General features: G+C 43.2%; 1 protein-coding gene across 1 annotated transcript in view; it reads left to right on the forward strand.

The window, feature by feature from the left end:
- The window catches only part of KIF26A (kinesin family member 26A), a 110,017-nt gene that overhangs the window by 65,821 nt on the left and 29,279 nt on the right, over positions 1 to 14,917 (forward strand). Inside the window, 1 exon segment of the mRNA XM_075712661.1 lies at positions 12,633 to 12,816. Coding sequence (XP_075568776.1) covers positions 12,633 to 12,816 — 184 coding nt within the window.

Genomic DNA, 14,917 nt, shown 5'->3' on the forward strand with positions numbered 1-14,917 from the left:
CAGGCAAAAGAGTAAAATCAGACTGAGATTTAATTGAATATTTAGTTCTCATGGCTGACTTGCAGTCACTCTAACGCTCAGTTTACTGTGTGCAGGATGCAGTTTGCAGGGCAGATGGACTTTCAAGTGAGACTGTCTCTATTCTGAGCTAGATCACTTTGCTTGCTTGTGCTAGTGGCAAAATGAGACATCCCACATTATCATTTATAACAAAAATGAAATGTCAAGCCAAAATAATGCACCAGCACTATAGCTGCAGTGCTTGATCAACTGCAGGATTACTCTGAAGGTACTTTTAAATTCTCTGTGAAATAGTAGTGAATTTTGGCTTTCTAAAGCTTCCCTCATCCTTCCTGCTGGAGGATGGAAGATGTTTCTTTTGGCACAACATTTCAAAGAGTGTAGCCAGTACCTCACTCAGCATTAGTGCTGCTTTGCTGGTCATCACAGAGTGATGCTCTTGGGGTTGCTTTCTGCTTTATTGGGCTTTTCATGTCCTCAGTGGTGGAGCTCACTTATTAAGAACCACTGCCCTATGGAGTTTTTACTGTGAGGAAATGACTCAGTGGAAGTTAATCAGCATAAAATGAATCTAATCTAAATGTTATTAGTGAAGCTAGTTGGGAGTCCAGGGCAAGCTTCAGAATATTCTTTGGTAATGTCTCTCAAGCAGGTCGTCAGGAGTTGCTTATTTCTACTGAAATTTAAAGTTAGCATCTTTGGGTCAGAAATAGTCAAATCTGTCTGTCTGCAGTGATGGAAGAACATGCATCTCACATTTTCCTGCTAAATGCTATTTTAAACAGTGCTGCAATTTCAGCCTGTTATACCTCTGAGAAGTATCATTTCAGAACTGATGTCAGTTAAATAAATCACAGGAATGCTGGGCTTTAAGAAGCCCATGTGTCCCTCCTCTGTTTAAAAATACTCATTGTGTGGGCATAGGACTTCTGTACCTGGGTGATTTCCACTGCATCATTTAATGCTGTCAGTGACCATTTAACTCACTAACAGTAGGAATAAGTAAATGCCCCCCTGGGAAGTTATTTGCTTGGCAGTATAGGTGTCAAGCCTTTGACTAAGTATCTGAAATAAAACCCGGCTGAAGCAGGGGTGGATCCTCTGCAGATTTTCTAGATATGCACTACAATGTGGAACTGAGGGAGCTGGAGGTGATGAGAAAGGTGTGTCTGTGGGGATGGTGTGTTGGGGCAGAGGAAGGTAACCTGAAAATATAACCCACTATAGAGCTTTCATGGTAAAGGAAGCTTTACAGTCACAGATGCTAACTCATATTCTGACTGCTATACGTGACTGGGAATGTGCAAATACTGGATATCCCCCTCGTTCTGTCCCCCTCTTTCCTGCCTGATGTTTGCCTGAACCTTGTGCTTCAGATGAACCCCTTGTTAGCCATGTCCTGCATTTTCTCCCTCATCGTTTCCACTCACAAATGTGCCTGTTTCTTCCCTGGAGCAGCCTCAATGAGCAGAATGCTTTTGCTTTTCATACCAGATTGTTTTTGATGAATAGCATGGAGTGTAATATCCTTTGTAACAAAAATAATTTATTGCCTACTAAGTCATTTTGATACTGGTTTCTTTCTGTATACTGGGAGCTGATATTGCAGGGCAAAATTTTAAGTGATCTATTTAAGTAATTACTTTAATAATGAATGGCTAGTTAGCATCATTGTTCCTGTTTCACTACTTTGTAGTTTTAAGAATGTCTTTATTACTTTTTTCTTGATAAAATACAAATGAGACTAGAATTTTATTTTCCTCACCCTGACTGTTTCATGAGTCTATGTGTCACTGGCAAGCAAGTCCAACTTTTTTTGCCTAAGGAGCGTGCTGAGACTGATGTGGTTCTGCTTGCTTTAGCTCAGTCAGTTCATGAAACAGGGCAAGAAAATATTGCTGGCATTCAGGTAGCTGGATTTTCAATGCGTAGCTATCTATGCAGTGTGCAGCCCAGGAACAGACATATTTCTGTATTAGGTGTTGACAGTCTCGCTTACATAAAGATTAACCTACACAGGTTTTCAGCTGTTTGTCATATGGTACAATTGTAAACAGCAAGTATGGAAGTACACCAATATGTTCATCTGCTCTTGCTTTGTTTAACATCATTAGTGAACAGAGCTGGAAATGGTATGTGGCAGACTGCAGTGACTAGCTGTTATTCTGGTATATATATAAAAAAGTCAGTTCCTGAACCCCGGTCCTGGCTGCTGAAGCAATGTTCTTTGGCCAGAGAAGTGTCTTAAATCTGCAAGCTGAGGAGAATATGGAGCTGACATCACTCACGACAGTTTTGTAGCAGTGACCTCAGAAACTGCTGGCTGGGCAGAGTAGAAAAAGTGGTTGGAGTGTAACGGTAGGTGCTTGTTGAAGATCTGCCCTTTGGTGTTTCTTAAACCTGGGGAAAAATTATGGAGAAGAACTGTGAAAATTCCTTCTTGGATTCCTGTATGCAAATTGCTTGAATGCTTGAAAATCATAGAATCATAGAATCATAGAATCATCTAGGTTGGAAAAGACCTTTAAGATCATCCAGTCCAACCATTAACCTACACTACCAAGCCCACTCTAGACTAATCAAGGGTAGACCAGACTAAACCATATCCTGAAGTGCCACATCTACCCGTTTTTTAAACACCTCCAGGGATGGTGACTCCACCACCTCTCTGGGCAGCCTGTTCCAATGCCTGACCACCCTTTCCGTAAAGAAATTTTTCCTAATTTCCAGTCTAAACCTCCCCTGGCGCAGCTTAAGCCCATTTCCTCTTGTCCTATCGCTAGCTTCTTGGGAGAAGAGACCAACACCCACCTCACTACAACCTCCTTTCAGGTAGTTGTAGAGAGCGATAAGGTCTCCCCTCAGCCTCCTCTTTTCCAGGCTAAACAACCCCAGTTCCCTCAGCCGCTCCTCATAAGACTTGTTCTGCAGACCCTTCACCAGCTTCGTTGCCCGCCTCTGAACACGCTCCAGCACCTCAATGTCTTTCTTGTAGTGAGGGGCCCAAAACTGGACACAGTATTCCAGGTGCGGCCTCACCAGCGCCGAGTACAGGGGGACAATCACCTCCCTGCTCCTGCTGGCCACAGCATTCCTGATACAAGCCAGGATGCTGTTGGCCTTCTTGGCCACCTGGGCACACTGCTGGCTCATGTTCAGCCGGCTATCTACTAACACCCCCAGGTCCTTTTCGGCCAGGCAGCATTCCAGCCACTCCTCCCCAAGCCTGTAGCGTTGCATGGGGTTGTTGTGACCGAAGTGCAGGACCCGGCACTTGGCCTTGTTGAACCTCATACAGTTGGCCACGGCCCATCGATCCAGTCTGTCCAGGTCCCTCTGCAGGGCCATCCTACCCTCGAGCAGATGGACACTCCCACCCAGTTTGGTGTCGTCTGCAAACTTACTGAGGGTGCACTCCATCCCCTCATCCAGATCATTGATAAAGATATTGAACAAGACTGGCCCTAAAACAGAGCCCTGGGGAACACCGCTCGTGACCGGCCGCCAACTGGACTTAACACCATTTATCACTACTCTCTGGGCTCGGCCACCCAACCAGTTCTTTACCCAGCGAAGAGTATGCCTGTCTAAGCCGTGAGCTGCCAGCTTCCCGAGGAGGATATTATGCGAGACGGTGTCAAAAGCTTTGCTAAAGTCGAGGTAGATGACATCCACAGCCTTTCCATCATCTACCAGGCGGGTCACCAGGTCATAGAAGGAGATCAGGTTGGTCAAGCAGGACCTGCCTTTTGTGAACCCATGCTGGCTGGGCCTGATCCCCTGGTTGACCTGTACTTGCCTGTGGAGTTCGCTCAAGATGAACCTCTCCATAATCTTCCCCGGCACCGAGGTCAGGCTGACAGGCCTGTAGTTCCCCGGGTCCTCCTTCCGGCCCTTCTTGTAGATGGGCGTCACATTGGCAAGCCTCCAGTCATCAGGGACCTCCCCTGTTAACCAGGACTGTTGATAGATGATGGAAAGTGGCTTGGCAAGCTCCTCTGCCAGCTCCCTCAGTACTCTCGGGTGAATCCCATCCGGCCCCATAGACTTGTGAGCGTCCAGGTGGCATAGCAGGTCATTAACTGCTTTCTCCTGGACTATGAGGGCTCCATTCTGGTCCCTATCCCTATCCTCTTGCTCAAGGGCCTGAGTACCCTGGGGATGACCGGTCTGGCTGTTGAACACAGAGGCAAAGAAGGCGTTAAGTACTTCAGCCTTTTCCTTGTCCTCGGTGACAATGTTCCCCCCCACATCCAGCAAAGAATGGAGATCCTCCTTGGCTCTCCTTTTATTGCTGATGTACTTATAAAAGCATTTTTTATTGTCTTTTACAGCACTGGCCAGATTGAGTTCTAGCTGGGCTTTTGCCTTTCTAATTTCCTCCCTGCAGGACCTAACAAGATCCCTGTACTCCTCCTGAGCTGCCCGCCCCTTCTGCCAAAGGCGGTAGACTCTCCTTTTTTCCCTGAGTCCCCGCAAAAGCTCCCTATTCAGCCAGGCCGGTCGATTTCCCCTCCGGTTGGTCTTACGACACACGGGGACAGCCCGCTCCTGCGCCCTTAAGACTTCCTTCTTGAAGAGGGCCCAGCCTTCCTGGACCCCTTTGCCCTTCAGGACCGCCTCCCAAGGGACTTTCCCAACCAGGGTCCTGAAGAGGGCAAAGTCTGCCCTCCGGAAGTCCATGGTAATAGTTTTGGTGCCCCTCCGCTTAGCATCACCCAAAATTGAGAACTTTATCATGTCGTGGTCGCTAAGCCCGAGACGGCCTCCGACCTCGACATTTCCCACAAGCCCTTCTCTGTTGGTAAACAGCAGGTCAAGCGGGGCACCTCCCCTGGTAGGCTCGCTTACCAGCTGCATTAGAAAGTTATCCCCCACATGCTCTAGGAACTTCCAAGACTGCTGCCTCTCTGCTGTGTGGTATTTCCAGCAGATGTCTGGCAAGTTGAAGTCCCCCACGAGAACAAGGGCTAGCGATTGCGACACTTCTGCCAGCCGCTTATAGAATGCCTCATCTACCTCTACCTCCTGGTTGGGTGGTCTATAGCAGACTCCCAACAGGACATCCGCCTTTCCAGCCTTCCCCCTCATCCTTACCCATAAGCATTCCACCTTGTCATCACCACTGTCAAGCTCTATGCAGTCGAAACACTCCCTAACATACAGAGCCACCCCACCGCCTTTCCTACCCTGCCTATCCCTTCTGAAGAGCTTATAGCCCTCCAGTGCAGCACTCCAGTCATGAGAGTCGTCCCACCACGTTTCCGTGATGGCGAATATGTCATAGCCATCCTGCTGCACAAGGGCCTCCAGCTCCTCCTGTTTGTTGCCCATGCTACGTGCATTGCTGTACATGCACTTAAGCTGGGCTGTCGATTTTGCCCCCAATGTTGCCATGCCGCCCCTGGGCTCCTTACTAGCTTGGTTGGTTGCTTCTGTTTAAACAATAATGTGTGGCTGAGAGGAGGGATCAGCTCTTGGTTCTGTACAGCATGAGGAAGCTTTTCTGATGTTAGGGGTAGCCTGCACATTTGCTTTAACTTGTCATATTCCAAAGGTCTATTTGAGTTTATCCCAAATGGCTTTGCCTGGTCTTTTTGTGTGGTGCCTGAATTTGTGTGTCTCAACTATTGCTCACCGATGCATTGAGCCTGAATTCTATACTTCATGAAGATCTGAATAGAGGGAGAGCAACAAGGATGGTCAGAAATCAAGGACACTTGACCTGTGAGGAAAGGTTGGAAGGATAGGGACTTTTTAATTTGTAAAAGAGAAGACTGAGGTGTGGTAGTGGTCTTCATACAGGTAACAGCTGCTGCAGCAGAAGGAAATAAGGTCCTCTGCATGTCTGCTGGGGAGGTGTGGTAAAACAAGGAACATTTTCAGCAAGGCAGACTTAATGAGAGACACAAGGTGTGAATTTTCTAACAGTAAGAATAGTTAAAAACTGGAATTAGTTGCCTTGGGAGGCTGTGGACTTGCTTTCACTGGAGGTTTCTAAGAACAAGTTGGATAAATATATATTGGGAGAGTATTAGGTAAAGCTCATCCTACCGTGGAGCATTGGGAAAATGTAGATAACCTCTTAAAATCCCTTCTGGACTTGTCTTCTCTGATCAACTGTGAGAAGATAATGTTCCTAATATGTCAACATAGCTGATTTTTATTTCTGCCTTGCTGATTTTAATAAGAGATAGTAAGAGAAAATTAAGCGGTCACTCAAAGTGAGAGGTGGAAATTCAAGTCTGAATTGCAAGATTATGCTATGTGTAAGAGGCAAGGCATGAACTTAATCTCATATTGGACATACTTTCTCTCATAATGTTGTCTTGGTAATATCCCCACAATATTAGATGTGGTTTGACATTTTGGAATGTTTCAGAATAATGGTTTTCTATTGAAACTTTATTACCATCACCCGTTACAAAAATGCTATTGTTTGAGGCTGTGCATTGTGATCCAGATGAACTAATTATTTATTGAGGAAGTTGAACACTGAAATAAGGAACATTAATTGTTTGCTCTTCCTGGCAGTGCTTCTTGACAGCATTGCTGGGACAGCTAAGCAAACAAAGGTTTGGTGCTGTACTTGTGTAATGGTACTAAAGTGAGGAAAGCCTTTATATCCTCCTGAAGCTATATATGCATCACAGGAACCTAGTAAGTCTGTTCTAAGGGGAAGAACAGGCCATAACCTCAAATTTAACATACACTTTGTAAGTGACTCCATGGACAAAATTTATTGTAGGAATACGGATGGTGCTGGTCGTTTCCAAACCTTCATGACAGGTTTAGATGTTCTCAGTTTTCTGTTTAAAAATGGGTTTTCTGAACCAGATTTTATTTTCCAAATCAAATGCCATTAGTGGAAATGGATACCTTGTTTATTTTTAAGTTTGCTTGGGATTTTGGGTAGTAACTGCACTGTTTCATTGTGCTACCTTTCTAATTTTAGAACCACAAATCGAACAGTAATAGCAATAATAAAAGTAATAATGCCAACCAAGTTTATGCTGTGAGTTGCGGAAGGCTTGGGACAGAGTGCTGGAGGGTGTATTGTAGGACATCCGTGTATTTGTTGTCTGTATTGACGAGTAATTAAGGAAACAATAACTGGAACTGCAGATACAATGACAGACTGTGACTTTCCCACTGCTTCCTTTGGAGCTGGTTTGCAGTGGGAAAGGCTTGCGATACTGGTTATGTGGCAGAGGAGTGATGCCTTGTTAGGCTGGGAACTGAGAAAGTTTGGAAGAGTCTTGCTTTGGAGTAGACTGATTCCCAGCATAAACCTGTGTCCAGAATTTTGCAAGCTGTGCAGAGGGTTCAGAATCAGGAGAAAAATTGCTCCTGTGATGGCTATCAAGGTCAAACCAAAACTCTTGAGTAAGTGTACTCTTGGGTAAACTCCAAAGTTCAGGATACTTTAAGGCTTGGACTGTACAATTCTTTGGCCTTGACCCTCTCCATGAAGCCCTTAAGCATTCTCACAATATGACTATTGACAGTGATCTCTGAAAGATAAGACTGGCTAATAACACTAGAACTGTTAACATGTAATGAGTCATGCTGAAATGAATGTGCAGAATTTTTCTTTTATTATTGTCAGTGGAGCTTAATAATGGGAAGCAGGAGTCCCAGTTCTATTTCTGACTTGTGGTAGTTTGTCCATAAACCCACCATGTCAATTAAATCCTCCGTATCTCTCTCAGTTGACCCATTTCTAGCACATGTCCCAGAGTATATTTCACATTACTCTTTCGTCTGAAGCCTAATAAATTCCACAAAGTGTTAAGTTAAAGTTAAAATTTTATATTTTTGCATAGTTATAAAAGTTTCAAATCTAGTTTTCTTTTTCTTGGAGGAATTATGCCCAGAAGGAACACTGTTCTTTAGGGATTTAAATTGTGCTGTTTACTTTCACAGCTATAATGTGTAGAACGTGTACAGTGAAAGTAAGCTAGAAGCAGCTTGCTGTACATCAGAATATCTGAAATGTCATGTTAACCACATAGAATTTAAAATAAAAAAATGTACGGTTCTTTTAATAAGCAGGCTTTGTAGCTACTGTTGTTGCAGTCTTATTCCCTAGATGCTGAGCATTATGTAATTGATCTGGCCATGCTTTTCCTCACTGGTCTCATCCATGCATGGCAGAAAACCTAGTAATCTGTAAATTGTGTAGGGGAAAGAGCAGGTTAGAGACTGTCCCTTGTCATTTGATATTTGAGTACCCCTGCATGTGCCATATATTAGTTTTATTTTCTACCGTGACACCGAGCTATGAGAAAGGAACTCTCCAGAGCATCTTAAAAGACATCTTCTGTTAAACGTGGAAAGAGTTAAGTAAAACGCAGACAGTAGATCTCACAGCCAGAGGTAAAAATAATATACGTGGATGTCTCTCATGCTTTAATTGGAAGAGAGGCATGAGAGTGTGGAGCTTAGTTTCCCTTGCAAAGGATGTTTTGTAGAAGAGCGCTTGGTGGAGGTTGAATGGGAAGAGTGAAGGTAGGTGGAAAGTATACATCTGTGTCAAAGGTGTGACAAAATGCTTGGAAAAGGCCCAGAAAAACAAATGACTGTAACACTTAAGTTTTGCATCATATTCCCTAGAGGTCATAATTTTCCCTGTGAGGAGACAGAAGTTGATACTGGAGAAGGTCAAACAGCCATTGTGGTGCTGAAGATGGACATGAGGGCCTCCTGTGCAAGATTAAATTTGCGAAAAAGAAGCAAATCAGGAAATAGTCATGGCACCTAATTAGTCTCCTGCAGGAAGTGATCTGGTATGAGCCCAACTTCTCTCTTTTGTGCTTGGCAAGAACGACCCAGCTTATGAGAGCTTTGCTTTTCTTGTCTTCATGGGACAAATTCCACCTAAGAGGAATAGAGAAAAAACGTACTGAAAACCTACGTGTAAATTCATTAATGAATTGTTGGATAAGGACTGTAGAAAATCCAGCTCTCTGGAGTGTCTCAGAAGTGGCTCTCTGTAAATACATACTCTCATGAATTTTACTGAAGTAAGATGTTTTGTGAAGTTGGATTTTGTTTAATTCAGTTGGGCCCATGTCCAAACCAGCCTGGCCTGTATTTTGGCCTAATGAGTACTTGGCTGGGATGCCACCAAGTATATTGCTGGTGCTGCAAGGAGTGTGTAAGGATTGATGAGTCCTTATGCGGTGGTCTTTGCCCAGACCAGTCCAGGAGCCCAGGCAAAGCATATGAAAGCTGCTGCCCAGCTGGCTTTTGTAGCAGTTAAAGAATTGTGCTTTTAATAGAAGTTGAGGGTGATGGTTACTTACATTCATATTCAGAGTCTGCAGTTTGATAGTGATGATTCACTGTGCCTAAATTGCCCTATACTTTCCATTAGATCCTTAACTTTTCCCTTTTAGAAAAAAAAAAATCAAACCAAGACCAAACCCAGCAAGCTGTTTGATACTGCTGGTACAAGATGTTGTCTGTGATGTTCCTACTCCAGAAACATTCTCATTTCAATGTCGGGCAAAATAATTCTTGCATTCAAACACAAAGATACTGTAATTAAGCTTTGTGTACTGCTGCCTGAGAAGAGACGCTTTTTAAATGTGAACCACATACATTAGTGCAGTTGGCCTGTTGCCATCAAAGCACTGATTATTTTCTACAACAGATACTCCAGTTCCTCTGCTTTTTCAGTTTCCTGTTATCTCGCATGGACATCAGCAATCCCTTTGCCAAATTTCTCAGTAAAATTGTGGCACTTCAGACTCATAGGAAGAGGATTGATCAGCACTATAGCAGTTAATTGCTTTAGCTAGCATATGGCACTGTCCTTTGAACGGTGGAGGTGCAGAAAGTGTGTGAATACTGTTGGAAGTGAATCACTTTGAAAGTTGTTCTGTCTTGGTGGGGAAGTTAAGACAACTAGTAATGGGTTTGGTATCTTAGATCTGCTTTTTGAAATGGTCCAAAACTGTGTTACTGAGCTATTTTGAGAGATGCTATGCTTTAAAAAGGCTGAATTTTCTGTTTATTTGTTTATATGCTTTGCTTAACTTGGCTTTTTTGGGTGCATTTACTCATTGCATGTTTGTGCTTAGTTAGGTGCTTGAATACACGATTCCTGAGTAAATTTGTCCTTTGTATCTCATTCTGTCTCATGTATGTTTCCCAGCGGAGCTCCTTCAGCCAGATCTATTGAAGGAATAATTATTTCATCAGGATTTAATGTATATCTTGATTGCACTTTGAAGACATTCTCTTGAGAAGTTTTTATCATTTCAACAAGGGATCATAGCATGTAAACAAGGAAATAAACATTATCTTTGATATTAATCAACAAGACGATTAAATAATAACCACAGTTGTTAATTGGTACTTGGAGATAGAGGGTAATGACTATCTTGAGTTCCACAATGAGAGTACCAACAGGTAGAGACTCTTTTCTGCTCAATAAAGCTGCATATAATTTAGAAGGCATTACGGTTTTAATGTGCAGCTGCAACCATAGTGAAGTTGTGCAACTGTTTGCCTGGTGTCCTATTTCAAGCGTATGTTTTCATACTGAATGAGGTATTAGCAAGGGGATTTGAGATTTAGGCAGTTAAATCAGTTCTCATTGCCACCAAACCCCCGAGGTTCTGTATAAACCCATGCTTGCAATGTTTTGCTTTGCTGTGGGACACAGTTCCTGCTGGTATCAGGATGCATCAGGAGTCAAAAGCTGCTTCTTTCCTCAGAGGCCAGAGTCCAACTTATCCCTCACAAGACAGTGGCTTCTGGCTCCCTTTGAGTTTGGAACGCCTCATTTTTTCATCACACGAGTCTTTGTCTTTTTCTAAATACTGCAGTGTTTCTAGAGCGAGAAGGAAGCATGTAGGGGGTCTGCATCTCTAGAAGCTGATGAAGGAAAAAGGTCCAGGAGTTTAACACACACATTTGGGAATGTAGAGCATAGGACTGTGAATTTTGTAGATCTGTATTGAGAGTCCTGCCCCTCGTACTGACTAGCTGTCTAATCTTGACCCAAGTGAGTAACTTTGCTGTCAGGCACAACCCGTTCTTTGTGCTGTAACTCGTTTGAAGTAGTGCTGCTGGAAGAAACTGTGGAGCCCTCCTGCTCTCAGTGTTCATTTTTGCTTCTAACCTACCACAGATATAACCAAAGGAAGAGTTTCCTTCTCTGGTCAGCTTACTGAGCTGACTCAGCCTGAGGCTGCCCGATCACTGGATTCGTGACAAGGTTAGGGGTCTAGATTTACTGTGAATTAGGTATGACAGAAAAGCACTGCTTTAATTTCTCCGTATGTCTGTTGCTTGTAATACTTCACAGATGCTAATGTCAGCTCATTCTCACTGAAAAGTACTTGGAGATCCAGGGCTGAAAGGCACGATGAAAATATAAAGTAGCCATTGTATAAAGGGACCTTTTCTTGTCACATATTTGTAAACTAATTTGGCCTAAGTCACAGGTCTTTATATTGCAAGCATGGGCCAGAACAGTGCTTTGACCCAGAAGATCTGTTGGCATCAGTAGCATGGTCTCAGGTCACCCACAGATGCTGGCAGTGTGACACTTTGCATTTTTGCTGGCTTGACAGTCATTCAAAGTAATATTAAAAGATAGCACGTTGGATGCTTTTACGATACGTATCTGAGGGTGGACTATCTACTGACAGTCTTAGGGTCAGATCACACATGTCTTGTTCAGGTGGCAAAGCTCTCCTTGGCTTTGACAGAGCTGAGATTTCACCCTCACTGCCACCTCCAGTTGCTCAGCATGTGCTCACTAACACATATATATCTGTTCTACTTAACTCTGCAAGGTGATTTTTCCCACGTGTGTTTTGATGTAGAGTCAAGTTTCTGGTTTTGTTTCTTGCTATACTGCTTGGTGTTGCTGAAGGGGAATAGCAGAAAAACTGATTATGTTCCTATTCTTATTCACAAGGAAGAATGTTACAATTTTAATTGTATGTTTTAATTTTTCCTTCTTCTTCACCATTTATGTTTTGAAATTCTGCATTTCAAAAGCAGGATCATTATCATTCAGAACATTAAAGCATGTCTCTTTAATAGCTTTCCCTTTTAATGTGAAAGAATGGAATTGAGGAGGAAAAACCAATCTGTCTTGAAGGAAATTCTCTGTTATCTAAGGATTTTCAGTGCAGCCAACAAGAGAGGATCTTGAGCTCAGCTGACTTGGAGTGTTATTCTCTGCCTTGAGTAACTTGTAGAGTACAAAGAACCACTTTCATAATGTTATCACCAGCAAAGTCCATCTGGTCCTGCCAGTGACAAGGGGATTATTTCAGCTTTTTATGATGTCAGTGAGATTTTAGCATTTAGGATTCAGCTGTCAAGCTGTTGGGGGAAAGAGGGGAAAGTTAGATTATAGTTGGAACTCTGTTGGGGGATAAATTAACTGAATATTTTGCCAGTAATTTTTCTACCCATATTTCCTTCTATTAGTCTCCTGATGGTTTGTCCTTATGAAATCAGATTAGAATGCAATGACTTGATTTGTTAAGCAGGCAGTGATGACAATGAGCATCTGTTTGTCTGGTCCAGATTCCCATTAACACCTAGTAACATTGTCCTTTCTTGCTATTACTTTTATACAGAGCAGCACAGAAGCTTAACCTGTCTTCGAAGAGAAAGAAATACCATCCGCCCCTGCCACACACACACGACTTCTCTATTTATGCTACTAACTTTAGTGGCATCCTGCAGCTCTGTCCTCCCCCAGCACCACCATGCCTTCTGAGAGCTGTGTCCAAAATCAAGGACAACCCTGGCATTGGAAAGGTAACTTTGGATTTCAATTTTTTAAAATAGTTTTCTAGATGAATTTTAACAGGGCTGGAAGCTTTCAGCCTAGAACAGGGTTGGATAGGCTCCAGGGAAAGGTCTTGGGATAGAGAGATAGCCACAACCATTTGGATGTGCCTGAGAGCTGTTATACTTGTTGACTTTGGAAAGAGTTGGCAGCCTCAGAGCAGTGCTAGAGTATTGGCTTCCTTGAAGCCAGTTAACATCACTGATAACAACATTGGCAAAGGTTGTTTTGTCCTTCCCTCTATTAAAGTAAGAGGCAAAATTCCCTTTGACATCATTGGTCCAAACCCAATGCACGTACAGGCTTCACCTTTGGCAGAAATAGTCTCGGCGTTGCCAGCCAAGCTCAGCTCCTGGTGCTGGTGCTGTCTGTCTGCTTGAGGTTAAGGAGATATGTTGAGGGGGCTTTGTTTCGCTCTGCTTCACATGTCATTGTAAATCAGGAGTATGGAAATGAACTAGCAGGAGAGAAATAGATGTCTCTCCAACTTAGGAAATACAGCACCTTTGAAATTGTAAAATTTGTGCTAATTTTATTTAAAATTAATTAAAATACAACCCAATTATTTAGAGCTTTATTCATATTTATAACTGTTTAATCACCCACACAGCAGAGTCTGAATACATAGGTTACAAGAGATTAGCGTTTGAAGATAGAATTGAAGTATGTAATGTGCACAGGAGAGCTAAAATACGCACCTTGAGTAACCATACAAATCAGCATTAACATAAAGAGATTGTCAGCCTAAATACCTATAACTGACACTTGCTAACAGAGAATACTCTGTATTTAAGTCAGTGAGTTTGTGCTAAATGGAAAACAAAGGAGTAATTCGGGCTATTTTAAGCAGGTGGAAACTCACAGATGAAAATGTGGTTTCTTCTCCTGTTTTTCCAGTGTGTTAGAAAAGAGATTGTAGTATTAAATGGTGTGTTGTGGTTTAACCTGGCAGGCAAATAAACACCACATGGCCGTTTGCTCACTTCCCTCCCTGCCCAACAGTGGGATGGGGGAGAGAATTAGGAAAAAAAAGAAAAAAAAAAAATTCATGGGTTGAGATAAAGACAATTTAATAGGACAGAAAAGGAAGGGAAAATAATAAATGATGATGATGTGTCGTGGTTTAGCCCCAGCCAGCAACTAAGTACCACGCAGCCGCTCGCTCACTCCCCCTACCCCGATGGGATGGGGGAGAGAATCGGAGGAGTAAGAGTGAGAAACACTCCTGGGTTGAGATAAGAACAGTTTAATAATTGAAATAAAGTAAAATAGTAATGCTAATAGTAACAGTATAATAATGATAATAATAATAATGATACACGAAGCAAGTGATGCACAATGCAATTGCTCACCACCCGCCGACCAATACCCAGACAGTTCCCGAGCAGCGATCGCTGCTCCCCGGCCACCCCCCCCCAGTTTATATACTGAGCATGACGTCATATGGTATGGAATAGCCCTTTGGTCAGTTTGGATCAACTCTTCTGGCTGTGCCCCCTCCCAGTTTCTTGTGCGCCTGGCAGAGCATGGGAAGCTGAAAAAGTCCTTGACTAGCATAAGCAGTACTCAGCAACAACTAAAAACATCAGCATGTTATCAACATTCTTCTCCTACTAAATCCAAAACACAGCACTATGCCTGCTGCTAGGAAGAAAATTAACTCTATCCCAGCCGAAACCAGGACATGATGATAAAAGAATATGCAAAATAAGTGATGCACAATGCAATTGCTTACCACTTGCCAACTGATGCCTAGCCAGCTCCCAAGCAGCAGTTTACCCCTGGCCAACCCCCCCCCCCCCCCCCCCAGTTTATATACTGGGCATGACATCATATGGTATGGAATAGCCCTTTGGGCAGTTTGGGTCAGCTGTCCTGGCTGTGCCCCTTCCCAGCTTCTTGTGCACCTCCTCGCTGGCAGGTCATGAGAAGCTGAAAAGTCCTTGACTAGTGTAAGCACTGCTTAGCCACAACTAAAACATCAGTGTGTTATCAACATTATTCTCACACTAAATCTAAAACACAGCACTATACCAGCTACTGGGGGGGGGGGAACCCAAAAAACTCCGT

Source organism: Pelecanus crispus, chromosome 6 (assembly GCF_030463565.1).
Source record: "Pelecanus crispus isolate bPelCri1 chromosome 6, bPelCri1.pri, whole genome shotgun sequence".
NCBI lineage: Eukaryota > Metazoa > Chordata > Aves > Pelecaniformes > Pelecanidae > Pelecanus > Pelecanus crispus.